Here is a 24,920-nt window from a genome sequence, read left to right as displayed (position 1 = left end):
AGTTCTCATGGAACCTTGCTTTGGAGGAGCCTGCGCTGAATGCCACGTTTTCTGTCCAAACCTGGACACTTGAGAATACTTTGTGAACAGCTTCTATATTAAGTCACAGTGAGCCTGTTACCCGGAGCCCTGTCTCCGCACACCGCCAGCCATCGCTTCTTACCATGCCTTGCTGCTTTCCAGCAGGAAGGTGGCTGTGGGTGCAAGAAAGGAGCTGAGGGTCTGCGGGACGAAGCTGCCTCGCCCAGGCTCACCCACAGCCTAGACCAGGAGCAGGCAGCAGGACCAGCCAGGTGAGCTCACAGGACCCAGCTATTCTCTCCCTGAGGATGTGGTACCCGCAGGATCAGCTAAATCCCATCTTTCAATGATCACTTCCTGATGCCAGAAACCAGGAGACTGCGGGCTTGATGAGGGTTGGAGCCTCCCCAACCCCTTCCCCCCCCCCCCCCGGTAATCAGCTGTAACCTCAGGGCAAGCCAGCTAAAAGCTCTCGAAGTCCCTTCCTCAGTCTATAAAACAGGGAGGAACAACAAGCTACTTCACGAACTGTCCTAAGAACAAACCAGAAAGAGGCCGCCGTTGGGCGATGTGAACGCTTCGTAAAGGTGCTGGGCAGACATGACGGCTGCCACCAAGTTTCCACACCGTGCACTCTTTCAAACACTCATTTTGACAGTTTGTTATACTGTCCTGGGTTTTGCCCTAAATGCCCTGAGACCAGTTCTTCCTAATGAGAACTGTCTACACCCCACACAGCATTTATGCTGAACACACCATACGACTCTGTAGACGCATGTAAAATTGAGATGCTTCAGCTCTGCTACAGTGGATCTGGATGAGAACACAAAAAAAGGCAGCATGATCAAAGGGTTCAGATGCTTCTAAGAAACCAAAGCGAAATACACAGGGCTGACTAGGCAGAAGCTGTTTTGATAAAGAGAGTTTCCCATCAAACTATCTCCACTGGCATAGAGCTACCAAGGCTGGGAGCACCCGGGCTGGGAAATAAAAGATGTAACTTCTGTCCTCAGAGAGTTTACACCACAACTGAGAAAACAGTACCTTACATCCGACACCACACGTCCAACAGCCTTTCACTGAGATCCAAAAAGGCCAAACTGTAAATGAGAAGCCAGGTTCACAGCCGGTGGAGAGCCATCCAGAGACGCCCCGGCCGGGAAGGCACAGAAGAGGAACTCAGAAGACCATCTTCATGTCCCAGCTGCCCTATTTCTGTGCTTCTTCTGCCGGGGCCACAGACCCAGACCAGACCATCTGACCAGTATTTGATTCAGATCCCTGCCTAGACCTGTGCCCAAAGAGATAGTGCAAACACCTGCATTTTGGCCCAAAGAACCCGCTGTATGTAGGATGCGATGACTTGGACCAGCAGAAGCAGCACAAGCAGCAGTATGAAATCAGAGCGTCTCCTTGGCCTTGAGCTCAGTATACGCCAGCAGTGATGAAGCTGCTGGAGAGCTGGAACCGCCCGGGGTCCTATTAACAGAGGCATTACGCTCAGAGCAGAAGAGGTCACAGTCCCCTGCAGGGCCAGACCACCTCCCGGTATTGCCCTCTGCTCGTGAGCCCTCCCCACCTGTGCAGTTTAGGAAGGACAGTGACGAACGGGCATTCCTAGCACAGGAAGCAAGATGCTTCGGTCTCAGGAAACCACAGAATCCCAGGAACTGGAAATACTCAGGCTTTAAAAGATGACTTTAGTGCAACATAACAAAGAGCTTTACTAAAACCAGAGCTGCCTCAAGAGGTGGCATTGAGTCTCCTCCCTGAGGGCCACTGAGCAGCAGCCAAACAACCATCCATGACGGACTTGGGGAGGTGGTTTTTGTTTGTTTAGGACGGATGCTAAAATGGAAGTGTTCAGAGGCTCGCTCTTCTGACTCTCTGTGAAGTCCGTGATTCTGAAAGTGTGACCCAACTATGGACACATTCCTGTCTTGTGACCCGTAGCTTCTGTGTCTGGCCTTTGCCTGCCTTCTGACCTGGCGCCAGATTCTAGCCTGTCACCTCAACAGATTTAACTCCTGGTTCTCAGTCCCTTTCTGGATCTCCTGAGCTTGGCTTCCTTCGTGACCCAATGGCACCCACATCCCAGCATGAGGCCAACCTGCCACTTACTCGGTGGCCACAATCCAGCAGGGACCTGATGGCGCGAGAAAAAGCCACACCTCCAGATAAATTGGTGTCTACTCCTTTGCTCCCCTAAAAGGACAAGGATGGAGAAATCACAGAGATTCCCACTGTATGCTACAAACATCCCTGCAGCTACACCCAGGATCCACCACGAGAAGCAACTCCTTTAAGTCGGTTCTCCAGGAATGTAGCCCGTTGTGAAAAACGCAGAAACCCCCAAGCTGGGTTCTCATTCCCAGCAACAAACAAACGAACTAACTGGCCCCGCACGAAAGGCTGCCCACACCCCCGGGCAGATTCCCATCTGCAACTGGTTACTCCTTATCGGCAAGGCACCGTGGCCCACCCTGGGGACAGAACTTCTGTCTGCCCATGTCCCTTTAAGAATCCTCTACCCCCTCTTCTCCACCTCTGATCCCTCCCCCTAACTGAAACTGGCTACGAGCTTGTGGGAGAGTCAAAGAAGACGATGTGGGGAAAACCCAATAAACAAGGCCTAGAGAACACACTGAAGGAACCGCATTTGATACTAACGATGATTACCGAGTGGCCTCACGGGCCGGGTACCAAGATGGGAACTGCCTGGACTTCTCAGAGTCAATAAAGGCGTGCATTGTTCCCCCCGCTGAGGTCACAGGCTGGTGGGGAGGAGAGGGAAGTGAGTCTGGGGAGGAAGCGGCGGGCAGGAAAAAAAACAAAACAAACCTGGGACTTCAGAGACAAAGGCACACTCAGGTACACGCGGGGGCCCCTGCCTTCACTGGGCGAGACCCAGTGGAGTACGAGGGAAAGTCGGAGGAGCCCTAGGAGTGATGCTGTCCAGACCTGCCCTCTGCGCAGGGCTCCGGCTGTCCGTGTTCCGACACGCTCTGACAGCAGCCTCAGCTTGCACCGCAAGCTCGCTGCTTCACCAGCCAGCACGAGTTCAGACTCCCAAGCACGCTGGGCACGACTGCTGGTCCATGCAGGTGTCTGCATGCTGCGTCGGTCTGCACACCTCCCGGGAACCCGGCGCTGCTGGACTTCTGCCCTCCCCGCTGACAGCCACTGGTTCCCCCTGGGTGGTTGGGTGCGCAAGGCCTTAATGCCACCTTCCAAGGCAAGTCACCCTGAGGACCCAACAAGCTGAAACCATATCTCCAGAGCAGTCTGGCCATGTGCAAACTGTAACATGAAGTCTGAGCTGAGTGTGGATAAACAAACCCCCTACAGACACAAGCCTTCACTGCCTCGTGCCATTTCATTTCTGCAGGTAAGGCAGTCAGGAGCCTGAAGCAAGGCCTGGCTCTCAGAGAACCTCCCTGCCGCTCCCCAGCCCCATGCTCTCCGCCGTGGGGGCCCTTAACCAGACCGGGGACTTCCTGACCAAAGCCACTCATGTCTCACGAGCAAGCGAGGCTGCAGGGGGACGTCCTGGGATGCCCTGCATTGTGGTACAGACAGATGTTTTTCACTGAAAGTTGCAGGACTCAGAAGAATCAGAGGATGGGGCAGAGAAGGGCAAAAAGGGATTGTTTCTCTGGCCTTTTATTAAAGAGAAAAAAAAGGCAACGTAATTGAAGGTCCACTGGAAATGCAGCCATGAGAGGACTTTTCGAGGCTGCAGGATTGTGATGGTGGAGAAGGGGGTGACTCTGCAAATGCTGGGAGCGTGGCAGGGGTGCAAGGAAACACAGCTGAACCCCACTTGGTTGTTCTCATGACACTGCTTTGAAAGTTTCATCTTGAGTCATGCTTTGAGCTCAGCAGCGATCCTGGTTTGGCAGATAAGTGACCACAGAGATAAAAAGACCTTTGAATTGTCTCTAAATAAATCCACATAGCAATTCCCACCACCACCAACACCAAAAAAAAAAAAGCATGCTTTCTTAGTAGACGCTTGCACAGGCATCAGACATAAGACACGGGCAATGCCCCCCAGCCAACACAATTTAACACAGCCACGAGCAATATTAAAACAGGATCAGCATAAAGAAACACACAGCTTCTGAGACAGCCCACACCTCCTCAGTGCTCAGCACCCCCGCAAACGAGTGACTCCATCAGAACGGAAGTTTTCCTGCTTGGTTACTCGGACAGGTTTATCTCCAATGGCATGGCGTTCACCAAAGAATGTTCACTGGAGAAGTCCAAAATGAGACTGATTACCGAGAGGAGAAGAGCCAGCAGGGCGCTTCAAACCCCCAGAGGATCCCAAACACGGGAGGAAGAAAAGAAACCTACCAGGCGGGAAGCAGGGAGCCAGACATTCCCGGAATAGCCTCGTGGAATGCAAGCTTGATAAATCTCACCACTTTTTAAGCTCAAGTCTGACATTCGCTCCCATGATTTCAGGCCTTTTGACACAGGGGCAAAAAAGAAACAATCTGATGGCAGAACAGTGGGTCTAAAGAGAGGTCAACAATTTTGTTTATAGTAACTCGTTTTCTTAAAGAGAAAGACTTGCCTCATCTAACAGAATGACTTAAAGTTTCTAGTTTTTAGAACCGAAATCAAGCTTCAGGGGTCAAAAGTTTGTTTTTTTTTTTTTCATTCAAAAAAATTTTTTTTAACATGCAGAAACTAAGATCCAGGAAGGTAAAGCAGTCTTACCGAAATTATTAATAACAGGGGCAAAGCTAGTGCCCAGGACTCCAGTCCCCAAGTCCACTGCTCTTTCCCAGATACCAACTCCTGATGAGAAACGTTACCTGTTGCTCTGTGGATACAGTTACTTTGTGGAGAAGGTCATTCACCACCCTCCACATGGCTTTAGCTATAAAATATAGACAGAAACCTATCAGGAAACAAAATTCCCAGGGACCCTGATGAATAGATATGAATGTGCTGCTTTAAAAAAAAATCTATAGAGAGAAAACATAAAATTAAACAAGAGGGGAAATTTATCCTCTTGTGTAGAAAAGCTGGCAAGACCGGCTTTCCTATTCAGGCTGTTGGTGTCGTGGGGGAAGCAATCATACTTTCAGGAGTTCAAGATGCCACATTCCCACTCCTGGAAGAATGGAGGGCAAGTCCTCGGTCAAGTGATGCACCTGGGAGTGACCAGGGAAGGTGCTAAGCAAAACAATGGTGAGAGAGGGACCCCTGAGCCTTAAGAGGGGTGTGGGGCTCTCTGTTTGAGGCTCAGGACCACCTGCCAGAGTGGAGGAGACAGTGACAGCTCAGATGTCCAGCAGTCTGAGCCACCGTTCATCTCCTGCTCAACGCGCCCTCTTAGAGCCCCCTCCAAACTTACAGGCCACAGAGGGTCAGAGATAAACGTGCCTCTCAGCAGTCCACAGGGCAAACGGAGAGCCCTCGTGCAGCCCTCCTCTCTGACAGCTGCGTCTCCAGACAATGCTTTCACGCTTCTCCGCCCCACGTCACTGTCGCCATTTTCCCCTGGACCCTCAGCCCGTCCCTTCCCCAGCTCAAAGCTTGCCAGGCGCTCCCATTACTTACAGAATGAAATGCAAATCTCTTTATTTATTTGATATTCCTCATTCTCTGCAATCCGATGCCAGCCTAGCTTCCAGTCTACATTATCCCAAAAGCCTTTTTTTCTACCCACATTTTGAGTATTTGACAAAAAGAAGGTGCTATTTGAAGAATCAGTAAGTGGAGCGTGACCTATCAGACCCCCTGACAGAGGGTCATGCGTGCTCAGAACGGAACACAAGACGGAGGATGCTGGTCTAGGTGGGGTCACTAAGAATGAATGGTGAACGTGTTTCTAGGACCATGGCTGGCACCTGAGGGACGTGAGGTTGAAATTCCTGCTGCTGGAGAAAACAGGTTCTCCTGATGAAGCTAGGGAAAAGGGAAAATGAAGTCCAAAGAAACAAAATGTAAGTTGTATTTTGGTTAAAAACAAGTGAAAATATATACGCACAATAAAGGAAAAAAAAAAAATTAGACCTGTAACTCATGAGACTTTGAAAGCTCTCTCAAACATCCCGGAACACTTGAAGTTAAAGACAGTGAGCCAGGCTGTGATCCTGCCCCGCTAGCCAGGGTGGGAAAGTGGGAGAGAAACACCCTTGTCCTGGGCCCTCACCTCCCAGCAGTCCTTTCAAGTGTGGTCACTCAGGACCTGGAGTCCAGCATCAGCCTTACAGTCAAGAAAAACTGACTTCAAAGCCAACCCTGCTCCTGCTTATTTGAAGCCACTGAGCCTCAATTTCTTCATTTGTTAACAAATAATGTCTACCTGACAGGATCATTAAAAGGACTAACAGAGAAAGTGAATACTAGCCAAGAGTCTGCCCCTAGCTCAGTCAGTTGGAACTATTACTATGATACGTGCTCTGTAAATTACCCACATTTTCCTAAAATCTTCCATTGAGTTATACCGTGTGGAAATATCATCTCCATTTGGTAGATGAGGAAACCGGGGCTTTCGCAAGGTTATACTCCAGGTCCAAAGTCACAGAGCCAGTTGGTGCAGATGACCGCACCACATCTCCCACCCCGGGTCACTGTGCGATGCTCGTCTGTCCAACACATGCTGGTGAACCTGCCTCTTACAAATCCGTCACTGTTGGAACATTCTAAGCTCGCATGTGGTGCCTGAATGTGCTTCTAGAGATTCATCCTCATGTTCTCTGTTGTTTTTATTGAGTGCCCTAGTAGGGAAGTAGAGGATGTTTAAGGCATCACACCACTTACCTGAGTTAAGTCTAAGATGCAACAAGGTGGGTGTTGTGACAGAAACCTGGGTGCATCACGGTCCACCGGCAATGGAGGATCCCCTGGAGGACAGCTCCGAGGCCCTGTAGCATGTCCTGAGCTCTCTTTCAGCCCCTACTTCTTACCAAATTCTGCTCTGACACCTCCCATAAATCCATTCTTCATATACCTTCTTCCAGATAGCATCTCAACCACCATCCTAATTTTATACAGAAGGGAGGTGACCTGTCCACTGGTTAGAAGAGTCCATGTGCCCTTGAGCCAGTGAGGTGGTGTTTTCATGGGTTCCTCCTAATATCTTACTACAGGAGTGCCCGTGTTATCTGAAAATCTGTAACAAGTCTCCAGTTTGGAGGATTGGACCTATGTTGGAAATTTGGAATAAAGCTCTTAAGGATACCACACAGGTATCTTCACCCCTAAGCAGTAGAACATGTACAAACAGAAACGGCGAGAACTAGCAGTGACACACTAGGTGTAATGCAGGAACCATCATTACCCTACAGAACGCTCTTTTTACAAAAAAAAATAAAAGAAAGATAAAAAAATCATTTGGGATCCAATATAAGCTGTCTTTGCCTAAGGCTGTCAAACAATGACTCGAATAAAATCAATCGGTCTGCAAAAGGAAAATACCAACAACATAGTGCATGATGATTAACACTCATTTTTTTTTTTCCCATCAGCCTCAACAGAGCCTTTTCCCAGCTCTTGGCAAAGGCCCTGCATCCCAGGGGCCCCTCAGTGCACACTTCTTCCATGAGCAGCCTCCCTCCCAATGAGAGATCCGGGACTAGATTTTAGAGGGAGACACTGATCTGTTGCTTACAAGACACCACCCTCATCCTTTTCTCAATCCTAAATCACTGATAACGTACTTCCCACTCATACCAGGAAATACATTCTGCAAGCCCATGCCCGTGAACTTTTCTATACAAATGGCAGGCGAGGTCGCCACCTCCCCGTCACAGCTTCAGCTTCTGCTTGCTCCTTGTTTGCAAACTTGAAGGGGAATAAAGTTAATATTCTAATCCAATAGAGATCAGAGAACTTCCTATCACCCATCTATCAAGTGATTAAGACCCAGGACTAATAACTTCATTTTCTGGAAAGTACCAGCTCGAGGCGCAAATAAATGTAGGAAGGATAAAGAAATGCAATGTGAAGGAAGCTTCTAAAAGTTTTAAATTTCCACAGATATCCCCATCACAGCACCAGCATAATGCCGCACTGTGCGCTGGATTTCAGCCCTTCCCTTTCCTTTCTTCTCCCTCCCATTGCTGAGGCTCAGGAACATACTTGGGAAGTCACATATTCAAAGAAGAGGTTCCATCTCTCTTTCCAATAAAGCACACAGACAGCATCCAGCTTTTCTGGGGTGAGAATGACCAGCCCAAGAATTTCAGACATGAGAGTGAAGGTCCCTTGCACATTTCAGCTTGGAACTCGCCCCTAGGTCACAAATCCAAGTTTTACCCTGGGGAGTTCCAACAGGCAGAAGGCTGTATTTGGGGACAGTCCTACGGCCTTAGGGAAAGCAGTGCCTAATCAGGACAACTGAAGTCTCTTTCTAGGATAGTGAATGTGGGTTTGCACACCCAAAACTGTGGGCTGTTGATGGAATTCTGGCAGTGGTGAGGATGAAGGGAAAACAGTTACTTCAGTTTCCAAGATTGCCCACCCACACAAAAACTCAACAACACTCTTTGCGCCATCTCAGTAACCAGAGACAAAGATACTCATTTTCAAAGCTGAAGCTGGACCCAACTCCACAGCAAAGCCTCACTTTCTAAATGGAGCCTGCTTGCATTGCTTTGTACCTGCTTGCAGGAATCTCAAAAGCTTCCACATGCACCTAGATAACCTTTGGTTTTACGACAGAGAACCCAGGAAGCACTGCAAAGTTGTTTGGGGAGAGGAGAGAGGTGAGTGCTACCTCTGTGCTACGTGAAAACAAACCAGTTTCTAAAAATCCCTTTGTGTTTCAGATGTTAAAAGAAGATGGGCAGCCAGCTCACCCGGGACCAAGGGGGTCCTGGATACAGGACTATCTCTTTAAACACCAAGCTAGCCTGAGCAAACTGGAAGGTGTTGCTCGCCCTAGAAAGTCTCTTCTAGTCCAAGCTTTTGGATTTTAACTGCAGCAAATCAGCCAAAACACCTAACATAAGGAAGGACACAAGCCCTGCACTAAAGAAACGACATGATTCTTAGCAGTTGTACTGAAAATGACTACCCTGAAAAAACAAACACTGGCAACAGAAATACTAGATTATTCTCGGCCTATACGAAAAAGAGGTTCATTCATTCATACGTGGCACTTTTATCTTCCATCATGTCTAGAGCCCAAACAAACAATAAGATGTAAGAGACAATTATACAAACTCTGGTTAACACCTAACTACCTAGAACCCCAAAGCTCTGCCGGCAAGAGGACCCCTTTCAGAGCCATTCACAAGACTCAGAGATTCTTGGAAACAAAACCTTCCTAGATGAAGGCAGTCCCCCACCATCATAACCGAGTGCCACAGCCCTCCCAGGACGGAGGTCTCTGTAACACTCTGTGACACAAAACAAATACAGTGAAGCATGGATCTGCACGTTCCCAACAAAACAACATCACCAGGCACCTGGAGACGTTTATGAGGAAAATGACAACGAATTAAGTTCACTAAACATCTCATCTTAAAAGTCTACAATGTGTTAGAGAAATATTCAGGTCATTCCCCTGCCCCTTCCCTTTCCCCATGTCCAGCTCTGAAGCTCACCCCTGGCTTCCAGAATAACGACTGCTCAGCCCCCTGAAAGCCTCATTTACTATGAAGACTGGACTTCCTCGGTCAAGTAAGGGACTTGTCTGTTTTAGAAAGATTTACAGCAGTGATTGAAACCAAAAGGAGGTTGTTAACAGTTCTTAGCTGTTCTGATGGACCACAATTTTTCAACATTCCACTCTTGGCTATGAGAACAAGCACAAACATTAAGGAAAAAAAAAAGACACTTTCAAAATTCTGTCACAGCTTAGCCAGATCTGACCCAGCCAACTGGCTGCTACAATAAATAGGAATTTTCAGGATCATAATTCTAGTAAAGTCATATTAATTCACTAGATATGATACCAAGGTATCAGAGACATTTCTTCTGGAGGCCCCAAGTATTCCATCAAGGAGATGGGTAATTCATAAGAAAAATAAGTAATAAGCAAATAGACCCTTAAAATTTGAGGATAAACTGGCAAAAAAACAAACAAGCAAAAATCTCGTAAACGGGCTCCCTACCTTCTTTTTGGAGTGGCTTCTTTCCTCCTCCTTCGCGCCTTTGCTATTTTTCCCAGCACGGGACACCTTCTGGTCCCCAGACTGCTTGATGGTGATCTTGATCTCAGGTGGGCATATATAGTTCTCCAGATTTTTAGGGGGTTTCTTGGCCCGCTTTGTGGTCTGAATCTTCAGCTTCAGACTCCCCTCTGTGAAGTTGGCCTCCTTGATAGAAAACTCCTGTTCTTCGAGGCCATCTCCTGCCACCCATTTCTCACTGTCCGCATTGGAGTTGGAATCCACATCCCGCCCTGAGCCCAGTTCGTCCTCCTCCTCTGGCTCCATGCGTTCTCCGCCTCCTGGGATCCCCTTCCCAGTTTCTGGAGCAGAGAGCAACGGTTCCCCTGCACAGCCAGGAGCAGTCGGGGGCTTGGCCGAGGAGACTGGCAGGAATTCCGACTCGCTCCCCCTTTGCCGGGAGCTGCTTAAGATTTCCCTGGACTCCATGACAATCCTACAGTCTTCAGGGGTTCTCAGGAGGGGGAGGGGGGAAAGGGAGAAGGGGAAGGTGAGGAGTGAGGAGAGAGGGCACCTCAAATTCCAACGACAAAGTGGTCCAGCTGCTGGGTTCAGAGTCCCAGGGATGGAGACACGGTAAGGTTGTTCAGGAGAGATCAGATCTGCAACTGAGAAGCAGAGAAATAATTAGCCATGGCAGGATGGCACATGTCCTCAATGGCAACTCAACCTAAGCTGCAGAAGCCCCAGCCCACTTACTGATGGCATCAGGGAAAAAAAATGATTGGAAAGAAATCAAACCAGAAAGGGCATGTTCCCAAATCAGATTATGTTGGAGCAGAGGGGGAAATACACACACACACACACACACACACACACACAAACACACACACACACACACACAGCCTTTCGTTGAATTGTTATTAATTTTCATGGCTGTGGGCCCAAGAGTAAAGGTCAGAGAGGTAAGTCCTCCTGTCCAGTGACAAACCAGAATTCCCTTACACTAAAGCCTCAGCCGGCTGAGTCACCATCAAAACCGACCACGGCGAAAGGAAGTCTAAGGGCTGGTACTCAGGTCTGTGCGAACGGCACCTGCTGGCCTCTTGCACAACTTCCTTCCCACATGTGAGGAACGGTCTGCACAGCTGAACACAACCTCAGGCTGCCTGAACCAAGCTCTCCACCCCCTCGGAGGAAGCAGAGTTGATATCTGGACCATCTTTCTTCATCATTTTTCGTTATGAATTATTTTAATTACGCACGCATCTTATCTTTATTTCTTAAAACAAATGCACAACTTATGTGCGGATCAGTAAAGGGAAAACAAAAAGTTCAGTGGGAGGTTACTTCGAAAGCTGTGACTGATGCCAAACAAACGCTAAAAGTGTTTCTGACACAAAAGATATTTAATCATTATCAATCATTTAGATAAAAATAGCCATTCGAGACCGTTTAAATTCCCTTTCCAGTCCTTAAATAAAGTGACATTTTGTCTACACAACAACAAAAAAAAAAAAGAGAAGGAGGGAGAGGGAGCCTTTCACAGGCCTTTGGAAGTGTCAGGAATTCCCCACCCCACTGCAGGATCTCCCATTCTGTCTTCCTCCCTCCAAATCGTCAGAGGATCAGCTAAACTACCCTTCACCCTTATTCATTCCCATCATTACCAATTTCATATTCATCATTTTCAAAGCCCAAGTGTTCGTTCTCAAGAGAAAACCTAGAGCCCTGGGGCTGCCCCAAACTTCAAGACATCGTGCCCTTTCACCCCTTGTAGGGTTGTAGGTCAGATCACATCCAAGCCTTCACAAATGGCTGAACACGATAGCATACCTTAGGTCGCTGCCTCGGAGCCCATGAATTTAGGGAATTGACCAGCAAATGTGCCCACCAGAAAATTCCAACAATGTCTGCCAAGACACCTTTAGAACAGCCAAGGACTGGAAAACTGAAGACCAAGCGGGTACTTCCTCCCTCTGGAATCAGTACATTTTCAGCTGATGCCCCATGAGGAAGCCAATCAGCAAGGTAGCCAGGGCCTCACCGTGGACCCTGTCCCTCTCGTCCCCCCCGAGAAGCCCAGGAACAGACTTGGCTCCTGGAAATTTCCCAGCCCTGCAGAAAGACACATTTACAACTGCTTCCACTTAGGGGAAAACCCAATGAATGCAGCACTTCTGCAAAAGGAGAGGCTGCCTGGTGACAGCATGAGCATCGTCCCTGAAGCTGTCAAACTAAAACACTGAACAGTCACCTGTGCCCCATGCTACAAAAGGGACAAAGTCCCCACTGAGGAATAGGGGAGGGCAGTCAGACCAGACAACACTTTGTTTCCTTTACTTGTAAAATTCTTTGTCTCATCTAGACCGATCTGCCTGCCTCCCCAGAGTCTTATATAGTTTTTAAAACATCATATTCAAGTCAACAATGTTCATTGAGGCCTGTCTTACCAGTGCCAGGTTAACACACTAGCTGTTGGAGGCATCAGGGTGCCTGAGAACATGTCCCTGTTTGTCTCTGCTTAGCAGAAGCCCAGCCAGTCTTTCTCAGTTTCTGCCTCAGACTTACACGAAATGCAAGCCATGTTTCTTATGGCAGCAGTGTTCAGTGGTTCACTTCCTCTGGCAGGAATCTCCAATGTTACATTTTATTCCCTACTTCCTATCTATAAAACTGTCTCTGGATCAAACCAAAAGGAGAGCATATTCTCCATAAAAAGTTTCTAAACTAAATCTGTTTGGACCTTTGAACCAGAAGTAGGCCAATATCTAATTCAACTTCTGTGATGGGAGAAAAGACGGCGAAATCTAAAATTTACGATAATAGATAGGAGTACAAAGTGGATGAATTACCAATATTGGGAAAACAGCTTCCATTTAAAAAAATGATTCACTTCACAATTTCTTATATTTAGCGATATAAATTATTAACTGATTAATGTAGAAGACAAAGTTCCAAAACTTAAAACTATCAAATAATGAGAGCCATAAAAATTGAAAATTCAATTTCTTAGTTTTCACATCAAGATCCTAAGACACAATTAGAATACAATTTCTTTCTTCAAGGAGCTTACGCTGCTGAAGAGAGATTTGAAAAACAAAACAGAGCAGACTTTCATATGTCCTATAATAAAGAATAAAACCAAAGGGAAGAGAAAGTGTCTTCCACTTGGGCGAGGTGTAGGCAGACAGACAGGGACCTACACAGGTAGACCTCAAGACAGCACAGGGCGTGGCTTTGACCTTGAGGGGCTTCAGTAAGTAGAGTGGGAAGGAGGAAGACACGGCAGACAGAAGGAACAGCACGAGGCAAGGCTTGGGCAGGCACGCGCAGTTCTGCTCGGGAAAGAGAGAGCTGAGGTTTAGCTAGGAGGTGTGGTACAAAGGCGACTGGTGAGAGGTACACCTGGAGATCAAGGGGGACAGCCAGATCACGGGCATCCTTGAATGTCAAGCTAATGAGCAGGACTGTATCTTACAGGTAATGGGAAGCCACTTAAGTAAGGGATCGCAGTAAGGAAGCTATGCTTTAGAAGGATAATTCTGGCAGGTGGTGTGATGGGTGAGTTAAGAGAACCTGATGTCAGAGGCAGGGGGAACCATAAAGAACCTCAGCTGAAATTCAGTGCTTGTTGCATGAGGACCAGACCAGGGCAGTGTGAGTGCGACAGGATAAATACTGGAGATGAAACAGTAAGGCAGTCTGAAATAAACCCGTCCAGGAACACATCAACCCCAAACCTTCCACACTGGTCTACCTTGGGAATTCAGTCTTGCGGCTCAGTAGCCAACAAGGCATTTTCCCTGTTCAAGTCAAAACCAGTCCCCACAGTTGCATCACATACACAGAATTCTTTCCGCCTTGATATCTGAGAGAATCTTTTCTTAGAGCCTCGTCCACCGATCTGTGCAATGCCTAGCAGACAACGGGTGTTCTCCAAATGTTCACTGCATGAAGGAATGAATGAACAAACGAACAAACAGATCCCAGGCTCCACAATTCAAAGTCACACCCGACTCGTCACTCCTCCGTGGGAACACACTGTAAACTCTGGACCACAGCATTCACGCTCCCTGACTTAACACTGCCATCAAATGTATAACTTGCCACCAGACAGTAGTCATACACCTTCTCATTGGCTCCAGTACACAGATCCTTCCTCGATTGCCATTCAGGCTCAGGCTGAGACCGACTGTGGTCATACAACACTCACAACCGCTTCAGCGCCCAGTGCAGGATGGGGCCCTTGCAGGGCTCCACCAAGCTCTTTCTGAATGAAAATGAATTTGCCCCTGACAGCTCTGCAGAGCCCTGTGGTTCAAACCACTCCAACGGTGGACCCACCCAAGCAGGAGGCCCCGGTGCAATTCACCGTCTGTGCCCCTCGCGTCCACGTGCCAGAAGATTTCCCAAGAAAAAGGCAAAGAAACCTAACCCGTCTGTTTACTTCCCCAGCACACAGAGCTCCTGTTCTCCTTTTGCCTTTCTCCCAGCGCGTACCTGCCACCCCAGGTTCACAAGCTACATTTTTTTTGGTGCATCTGGGTGACCGCTGCGAGTCCTCTGGTAGCGGTGGACCCACTGCCCCGGCGCCCGGGAGCACACGTGCGCGATCACGCATGCGCTCACAGAGGAGGGGCAGCCCACGCAAGGTGAAAACCAACCCTGTGCCTTGTCACACAGCAGCGGCCAGGACTCCTCCAAGGGGGGCAGCGCACAATGGACACTCTGTGCTGGCTCAGGCCTCCAGGCCGACAAAAATTAACCCTTCTGTGGCTGTCTGCAGGACTTGGGGTGGGCAGGATAGAAATAGTAAAATCTGCTTGGCAAATGACTCCTAGTAGGTCCTGGCTCTGCCTTTCCCAGACAGTGGGATGCCAGACGTCAGTCATCCTGAGTCCCTTACTCCACACTTATCCCAGCAATGAATGGAGTCGGACCAAGGTCTCTTCCATCCTCAAGACTTCGTAATCCACCCTGCACAGCCACAGACCTATGGGACAACCTACAGAATTATCTGTCTCTGGGTCCAGGGGAACCCTGCTTGGCTGAACGTGCTTCATGACCCAAAGGTGTCCCAGGGAGAACCTCCTCTCTCCCCTTCAAATCTGTGAGATAGAAGAATTTTTCCTAATCTAAAGCACATTCTCAGGGGGGAAGGTAGAGCTCAGTGGTAGAGCACATGCTTAGCATGCACGAGGTCCTGGGTTCAATCCCCTATCCCTCCACATAAATAAATAAATGAAAACCTAGTTACTTCCCCCTCAAAAAATATATAAAAAAATAATAAAGCACATTCTCCACCGGCGGCACTGGGGGAACCCTGACTAATCCCAAGGACTTGGGGGAAAGGCAAATTCTCAACCCCCACCTACGGCCCCAGGAGTGAAGCCTAGCACGCTGCCTTTTGATGGACTTAGGTTTTGCCGGCACCATGTGCTTACCCCTAGCAACTGCCTTGAGCAAAGAGCACTGTTATTCTGTGTTTAAAGGGAATTCCTCCTTACAGTTTTATGCCTAGTCTCTTTAGAATAGGCATCAGCTGCACTTTATTCGTCTACGCAACCCCAATGGCTAGCGCAGCACCCAGTGCACACTGGACACTCAAGGCATGCTGGTCGACGGAATCAAGAAATAAACCAACCGCCTTGGACTGGGCTTCCCAGCATCACCCACCTCTCCCAGCTACCTTGCTTCCAGTGCCCCTGCAAAAAGCCACCATCACCCTGACCACTGCTTTCCAAAGGCGCACGTGGTGAAACTGACCCGGCCCTTGGCGGGTACCACAGGAGTCCAAAGACGTGGACCCTGCACCAGAAACTGACACCTTGTAACTGACTACACCTCAATTAAAAAATAATAATTATATGAAAATGAATATATGTATATTCATGTATGACTGAAAAATTGTGCTGTATGCCAGAAATTGACACCATATTGTAAATTGACTATGAATCAATTAAAAAATAATTTAAAATTAAATTAAATTAAAAAAAAAAAAAGACGTGGGTTCTGGACCTAGTTCTGCCTCTTAGGAGCCCTCATGAGCCCTCTTTCAGCCTTGGTGTCTCCTCAACAAAACGGAGAAAAGCATCTTTCTAATCTTCCTCATTAGGTCACGGTTTTTAGCTTTTTTCCATCCTTTTTTTTCCTAATGGAACTACATGCTCCTTATAATTCTCTTGGTTAGTAACACACACACCTCATTGTCCTGAAGGCAAACATGCAGGAGAGCTTTGCTGCCTCATCCTTGACCTTTCCCAAACTCCCCTCAACTCCTCATCCGCAGCCGTGTCCACACTCTGCAGATCCCAAGAGCCTGGGCACCTCTCTCGTCTCTACACCTAGAAGACACAGCTGACCGGATCATGCTCAAGTCAGAACCTTTTCCCCCTCAGAACCCTGTAGGGTGTCTTCCAGCATCTGAAGTAACAGGAGAGAAAACGAGGGCCAGCCTGGTTTTGCTTGCTTGATAGGCAGCTTGTTTGCTGGGGTTCTAACTGAAGATATTTTTTCATTATAACAGAATTTTATTAGTGACAAAATGAGTAGACGGAATGGATCTCACTCCTGTTACCTTTCCTGGAGCACAAGGAGCTTCCTGCGTCTGCAGTGCGAGTTATTTCTAGTTCAGAACTGTTCCCTTCGATGGTTTCTGTTAGTTATTTTCTTGTATTCAATAGTTCTGGCGTCTTTCTAATTTTTTCTGTCACCTCAGTTTAAAGCTCTCATCTCTGTTCTCCATTTCTTTCATTTTCTCTCTCACTGTTTTTATTTCTTTATTTTGTAGTGTGGGAGAGCATTCCCAAATCTAGCGTCCATAGCACCCATTTAATTCTGTTTTACATCCTTCCTCTGCCTCTATTGACATCCTTATGGACTTTTAATTTCACAATGGCACACTTTGTATCCCCGCAATCTTTCTGCAATTTATTCACCTTCTTTCAGCCAATTCTGATGCCTTTTCATCTCTGCACACCCCCGTTCTTGTTGCTATGTGCTCCTGCTCCATGGGGGCTGTGCTTTTTCCTGTTGCAGGTGTCTAGCAGCTCCCTAAAATTCTTATTTTGCTGTTGTAGTAAGTAATTATCACGGTGCTGCTCCTTTCTCCTTGTTCTGAGTGTTTTCTCCGCTGAGGTCTTGTGCCAGATTCTCTCTTCATCCACACTCTACTGAGGAAAAAGTCATGCAGGGCAGTCCTGGTCTACAGACAAAGCACTGGACTGCTTCTGACTCTACCTTCCATCCATCATGAAGTCAGGCAAGTCCTCCTCTCAGAGCAATTGCTGTTATCAGTCATCTGGTCACCTCAGTTCCCAGTGAACGGGAACAGTGCTGTGCTGAAGTCGACCCACGTGGCTCTCTTCCCAGCTCCACTCTCAATGGTATCGAGTTGGTAAGCCGAAAATCAGCTATGGGAGGAGTGTTGATACCACAGGAATCGGCAAACTTAACAAATCAGGGCTTTAGAATAAATCTGGAGAAGAGGGTGTGAAGCATTTACAGACCCGATTTACTACTGTTTTGCTTGACTGAAGGGGGATCCTTCTGTCAGATTCTTTGCAACTCTGAACAGCTGAAGTCCACACTGTGCACCGTCTCAGACTCTTCATGTCCACCTCAGAACTTCCTTGAGGGAACGTCTCTGCCCAGAAGTCAATGCCCGCTGCCACTCTTCCCAAACCTCCCACCTCCAGCCTGGCCCCTTCGTCTTCTGAAAGCTGTAGACGCCTAGAATGTGCATAATGGTTTTAGAAGGAGACCGTCTCTAGTTGTTTTACTAAAGTTGCCCGTGCAGTAGACCTGATGACTGCCTATTATTCTAGTTGATGGAAATTGTGAGGTTCTGATGTTGGCGGACAAGCAACGTAAAAGGATGGTGCACAGCCTATCTGACTACAGACAGGGAGGTGACTGTACTTTCAACCTAGGCTCATCGGCTACAGTGATAAGAATCTCTTCTCGCTGTCTGACTTTGGTTTCGGGGGTGCTTGAGCATCCATCCTCCCATACGCCTTCGAAGGTGTTTAGGCAGGGAGTCAAAAGTGGCTTTTTCCTCTTGGGGGACTTTCCATGCTCTGGGCTCCTCTTCTGCCTCCTTGAGCCAACGCCTCTTCATCGCTCAGGCCCAAGTCAAATGGCACTTCCTGAGCATCATAAACCAGACCAGAGTGCTCCCTCCTAGCACTCACTATATTTTATAATTAATGCTTGTACTGCTCTTGGTTTCGACTCTGCCTCTCCCACTAGATGGTGAGCCCTTGAGGGCGGGAGCTGTAATGGAATTAGTGCCGTTTCCTTAGCTCACCATGGGGCCCCAGAGCCCAGCACAGCTCCTGATCCATGGGGAACACTCCAAATTATCCACTGAGTCAACGCCGAATGAGAGGCTGTGTCCAAGACCAGCCAGGTGCCATCTGACGCCGGTGCCCATGACTCTGAGTGATGTGTCTCTGAAACCCCACGTACTGCAGAGACACCCACAATAAATGCTCCATAAACACAGATAAAGTGATCCAGCATCCCAGTCCTTACCAGCTCGCAATCAGCGAGGGTAAACGCAGCTCAGCACGTGGCTCTCTGACCCTGCAAACACTCCAGTGTTCTCCAGCAAAGAATGAAGATCAGACTCAATGGCTTTTTTGTACTACTCACCTGTGTGGTACCTTCCTGACCACAGTTCACCTCCTCCAAGCAGCGTTTCCCCAGGTACTGCACCCACCACATTCCCCAGCAGCATCTCCTGAGCTGCAGCTCTCCCCAGATCCCACTGACTTGCATCACTTCATACGATTCCCTGCTAATTCTTCCAGCTGGCCTGCCCTTTCTCCTTTCTCCACCTGGTTGCCTCTAAGTCATTCTTCAAGAATTGGATCGAGTTGCACCTCCTTCAGGAAGACTGGCTGGACCTTCCTTCTCCTCCTTTCGCCCTTGTGTGTACACGTGTGCACACACACACTCACACACGCTCACAGATGGTCTTGTTTTCACCTCCCTGGGCATTCTGCTACCCCAGCATCCGGAAAGCTGTATTGCAATGTTCCATGCACCACTTTTGTCTCCCACCAGATCAAGAACTCCATAGGAAAGGGGCTGGGTTTTAAGCGGGTCTCTTCCACAGTTCAGAGCACAATGATCACACTCAGCGAGTGTCCAACAGGGAGTGTCCATGTCATGTCTCCCCTTGAAAAGAGTAATGGAATTAGCGCCGATTTGATGTCACAAGTTTAGATTACTTAACTTCTCCTCCCCACTTAGAAATTGTGTTCTTGGAAAATAGATTTAAGCTGTTCAGGTTTCATTTGGAAATTGGGTAATAATCTTACCTCAAGGGTTGTTTTGAGAAGTAATTGAGATTAAATGAGATACTTAGGAAAGATCACGTTGTGATCTCCTGAGTGGGAATTTAAAACTTTTTGGTAAATTTGATTTATTCTCCTAGTCTCATATCCACGCTAGCATTTGGCCAAATACTGCCTTGTCTTCACAGACCCCAAGTAAAGACTGAGGGCTGGGGGTTGCAGACCGACCTTTTCCATCTCCCCGCACAGTGGGAAGGACATATAAGCCTGTTGACTTGAGTGCTTTAATGCTGCCTGAGGTTGCTTTCTTCTTGTTCCTAGTTTGTGCTGTGGAGGAAGCAAGGCTTAGCTCAGTCGTGAATTCCGATTCAGTTCCCTGCTCTGCCACTGGGAGAGTAGTTCCTTGTTCTCCCTGGGTCTCCCCGTCTTCGTCTGTAGCTCTGACATCCTCAGGTGCTGAACATTCTCTCCTCAACTCGCAACCAGAAGCCCTTCAAAGACAGAGCTGACACCTTATACCTCTTGATAGGTTTACTGGCTCTGCAGCTCTGCCTGATTGAGCCTAACACAAAACTGAGGATCAGTCCCTGCGCTCAGGGATGTCCGTGATAGAGAGAGACACAGGATCAAACTTCTGAGGCCTGAGGCTGAGCACACTGTTAACCAACGGTTCCAGCTCTAGCTGCACAAACAGTGCATCCTCTGGGAACCAATAACACAGCACAACACCCTGAGCCTTGGGTCATGGGCCCCCAGGGAAAGGTCTCAACAGCACAGACTGGACCAGTCCTCAGATTTGCAGGGGGAGCTTTGGCTTTGGCACATTGCCCATCCCCTGCATTTCTTCATGTAGTCAAGAAAAGCCCATACTTGTAGTGAGAGAGGGGGTTAAACACAAAAAATGGCCCTGACAGGCATTATCAGTTTAGTCCAGACAACAGCCCTGTGATGCAGAAGACCTGTCCTCATTTTACAGATGTGGGAATTACGCCCCAGGGAGGCTAATAATTTGCTACCTGTGCCAGATCCGCAATCAAATTCAGGCTTCTATGATCCCAAAGCCTGTGCGTTTATTTTTACATCATGATGTCTCTAAATTCAAAGTGATGCCAGCTTTTAATCAAACGCTCCCCCAGCTACTTCTACAGATATGAGCTCTAAAGCCAGTCTGCCATCTGACTTGCCATATCCCTTAAAATCTCTGGGCGTCAGTTTTCTCCTCTGCCCTCCTAGTCTCTTCACAGACTCTTACAAGAGAAAAAGTAAATAATAGATGTAGAATAGTATCTAAATAAATTAAATATGCAGGATTGACCTGTAAGAAGTAACTGTGATCACAATATTTCCTGTCCAAGTAGATTAGAGAGAGCTACATGGTAAGGAAAAGGACCCTAACTTTGAACAGGGATCTAGTATAAAACAGATACCTTAAGTTTATTCCTTTTTTAATGTTTTTATTATTTTTTTAAGTTTATTTGAATGGATAATCAGGTTTATTTATTTTTAATGGAGGTACTAGGGCTTGAACCCAGGACCTTGTGCATGCTAAGCAGGCATTTGACCACTGAGCTATACCCTCCCCTTGAGTTTATTCTTTGATTTAACCCAGAGATGTGCCCATTTTACAGATAAGAAAACTGAAGCTGAGAAATCTGTTGAAATCACAGAGGTAGTTCTGTCTGACTTCAAATGGCATTTGCTTTCCATTGAACCATAATGCCATCAGTCTTTAAATACCCAGCATTAGTTGTCACTTGAACGCGGATCCTCGACCACGCCATGTGGGAACTGGGGGTGAAAATGATACACCTCCCTGAAGGCACTGGGGCTAAACTGGACAATCGACAGATGATAAACTCCCTAGTCTTTCATTCAAGGTCCCTTAACTTTGACCGCACTACCTGCTCAGCCTTACTTCAAATTCCTTGACTTCTCAACCAGCTGATTCGGCAACAACCTTGTTCATTGTCATTTGAACCTGAAGTGTAACCTGACACTTAACGTGTTTGTGCTTCTGCTACGAAGGCATACCAGAGAACCAAACACCGGCTCCATTTCCTGTCCTTTATGACATTTGTTCTTCAGCTGTCTTGAACTGTCATTTAAATATTGCATTGTTACTGGAATTTGTATATGTCTGTCTCCTGTTATGCACTAACCTCCTGGAACTGAGGACCCGTATCATAGAGCATTTTTGTTTCCTGGGTGGCTGAGCCCCATTCTGAAAGAAGAACTCTCATGCTCTGCCCGGGACCACACGTGAACCTACTCCATGAACACCTGGGAAATGGCTGAATATTTTTATGGTTACTTGACATTGATTGATTCCCAAGGAGTGGGTCCAAGACTTTACCCCCCCTTTGGCAAATGACACTAAAAAGTACTGTGATTTCTTTTAAACTGACCTAAGATGTGTTTGCTTTTTCTTTAGTAGAACACACCAGAAAGAACTGCACTGCAGGTGTCCTAGTAATTGTAATTTATAGTTGCGAACAAAAGCTAAATAAATAAATGTTCAATTGTGGGGAAAAGAAATAAAATAAATATGTAGATATAATTTTTGTCCTAAAGATGCATCTTTTGAACTCCAGACTGAAGAGCTGGTGGCTGAGAGGGCTGACGGATGACAGGACAGTCAGACGTCAGGGTTCTCTTGAGTGTGGTGTGTGGAAGTCCTCTGACTGGCACACCCTATGCTCCGCACACCTACTCTCCTCACGCTCTGAAAACTCCAGTCTTGCCTGCCATCTCAGCTCAGGGCAGATGTAGCCTTGGCCAGTTCCTCGCAGGACCCCATCACATCTGTTTGGCTGACTGATACCCCACAGAGAAGCGGTCCCCTTTCTGTTTCTAGATTCTCTGGGAAGCGGTCCCCTTTCTGTTTCTAGATTCTCAAGGAGAATATCTTCCCCACTGTCCTGTACCTACTCCAGGCCATCCCATTGTTCAGGACTCAACCCAAGTCCCACCTGCCCCATGACACTCTCTCTGTTCTGTCCAACCACTGGAGACACCGGCCTTCCCTGTGCTCCCATGGGAGTTCAGTTACTGAGCCCTACACCACTGTCCTCTGCTGCTCCTTCACTGGTTTTCATGAGTTCTTAGGGAGCCTTCCATCAGACTGAGAACAGAGATAACCACCCGTCCATCTCTTGGGGTCCCCACGGCATCCATCAATGTCTATCACATTCATGGTTAAATGTTAACAAGCAAACGACATTTGTTGAAGCAGAAGGTTGAAAAGTTGAAGGGTCTGAAGGAAAACTCTGGGCAGCTAAGACTGGGCCCAACTGGGCAGCTGAGACTGGGTCCTGGCTTTCGTCCTTCTCACTGTTGCCTGAAGACCTCAGACCAGCAAGACGCCTGCTCTGTGCCCTGTGCCTCTAAGTCAGCCAGCAGGGCCCTCCGCACCAGGGCCTCCCTGCTCCTGCCAGATGGAGTACATGTTTGTGATGAGCATTCGTTTCCTTGTGGCAATTCCAAATTCACATTCAAACTTTGTCCCATCTCTGCTCCTGGGTCCCACCAAGAATTTCCCCTTATTCTAGTTCCACCATCAAACCCGAAACCACATCCTCCTTGAAGCCTTCCCTGATGGCTCTCTCGTCCTGATCACTCGAATAGCATAATTCCACTTAGATCATGCTCCCACTTTGGCTGCAGACTGATGCTTTCCATTTGAGCTAAGCCTGTCTCTCCAGATATACACTGTCCATTCTCCAAGGGCAAAAGCCACATCTCACTCCTGACCTCTCTGGCCCAGTGGTGCCAAGAACAATGGCACAGGCTGCAATGCTGAGTGAGACCTTAATAAACATTTGCGGATCCAAAACCCGACTGTAATCGAGCTCTGGAGAACAAAATAATGAGCAGAGAGAAGGCCCAGAGGGCTTTCACATCAAATCATCCTTTTTAGTCACCATTATGAGTCAATACTTTAAAAAACAAAATCAAAGCTCTCATTGCTCATATAACAATAGGTCACAGAAATACGAACCAAAAACTGCAAGAGACTTGCCACCCAGATTGCGCTATCTTGCTACAAGCACAACAACTGTGCCCCAACCGCTTCTGATGACAGTTCTCATTCTACTCCACTGGATTCATCAAATCCAGCGTCTCCGCTGTTCACATCTTTCCAGGCCCAAGTTCAAACCCCAGGCAGCTTCCTTCCACTGACAGAACCGCAAATCTTTGGCTGATGAAAGGAATAATGAAGAAATTGAGCTTTTTTTTTTTTTTTTTTTTTTTACCTAGTTAGGCCTAATTGTCTTACTTGCCTTTTTTTTTTTTTCCTATCCCAAGTTCTAGAGTAAAAGTAATTGCAGTACCTCAGTAACTTGTAGAGGCTCGCGCTTCCTAAATACCCAAGCAGTGTGCTCCTAGGGGATTCAGAGTGCCTGTGGAATGTTCTCAGGGCCTCAGGTCAAAGCCCAACTTTCCTGATCCCACCCCAACCCAAATCACAGAGGCCGCTGGCTTTGGACGAACGTGGGTCACTACCTTCCATCTCTAAATGCACACACACCACCGCACCAATCGTTACAGATCACAAACCATGGAAGGGCAGGCTCTGCAGAGGGGACTAGGGGACATCCCAGGAGCACAAGCATGGCCCCCGCCCTCATGCCCAGCAGTACCTACACGAGAAAACAATGTCCAGCCCCCGAGATCCATGAGGGCCATGCAGTAACACAGCAGAGATTCCAAGTGCCTTCTGGTCATAGGAAGCAGTAGGGAAGCCCAGACAGAGGATGTAGTCGAGACTTTCCAGAACCCGCCTTTGCTTGCTTGGTTTCCCTTGTCCCAACTCAGTTATTGTACCAAAGGAGACCAGTTTTCGAAAGAAGATGTACAGATCAGCCCTTTTCTTCCTCCCACATCATTCACAATGGTGTTTCCTCACGCTTCCATCACCAGCCCCTCCTCTCCTTTCCCTGTCTTCACCAGGGAGCTTCTCCAGGTCCGAGTCCCCCTCCTGTAACTCTCAGCCACAGCAAACACTTGGCGAAGTTGACCAACCCTCAGTGGGAGTGGCTTGGACAGTCTTTGGGATGGAGGAGATTTGAGCTTTCAGAAACCTCTGAAAATCCTGGGGACACTTTAACCTATAGTCACAAGAGTTTCAGAAGGGACCCTCCCGCCACAGCAGCCCACACTCTTACTCCTGACCGTGACCCGAGCTAAAAAGCAGGAAGGCCGGGCACCTCGTCCTGCCCCGCGTGCTGACGAGGGGCCAGCCCGGCCCCTGCCTGCCTCTCAGGAGCCTGTCCCTGGAGCTTGCCCTCTGAGCTCACTTCTCTACTCAGTCTTCTCTCCCACTGCAGCCGCGCTCACTTAGTCACCGAGGAGTGGGAAGCACTGGGACTTAAGTAACAAAGACTGCGTGGTTAAATGCCAAAATGAGTGTGCTGGACAAAAAAAAAAAAAAAAATGCCACTGGAATTTTCAGGGAAAGTTAAGAGCTGTGTGTGCTAGTGGTGACGAGGCTCCAGCAGGCACTTAATAAAGATTT

The 24,920-nt window shown here is 47.9% G+C and overlaps 1 protein-coding gene across 5 annotated transcripts in view; it reads right to left on the bottom strand.

Annotated features, from left to right (window-relative positions):
• Positions 1-24,920, bottom strand: part of SETBP1 (SET binding protein 1) — a 358,959-nt gene that overhangs the window by 327,660 nt on the left and 6,379 nt on the right. For all 5 annotated transcript variants that reach the window (XM_064480304.1, XM_064480310.1, XM_064480307.1 and 2 more), the window contains exon 2: positions 10,104-10,768. In XM_064480304.1, the coding sequence (XP_064336374.1) occupies positions 10,104-10,589 (486 nt within the window). In that variant the 5' untranslated portion in view covers positions 10,590-10,768. The remainder of the gene's footprint in view (positions 1-10,103; positions 10,769-24,920) is intronic.

Source organism: Camelus dromedarius, chromosome 28 (genome assembly GCF_036321535.1).
Source record: "Camelus dromedarius isolate mCamDro1 chromosome 28, mCamDro1.pat, whole genome shotgun sequence".
NCBI classification, from domain to species: domain Eukaryota; kingdom Metazoa; phylum Chordata; class Mammalia; order Artiodactyla; family Camelidae; genus Camelus; species Camelus dromedarius.
Note: the sequence above shows the minus strand (reverse complement) of the source record. Positions and strands in the feature narration are given on the sequence as shown.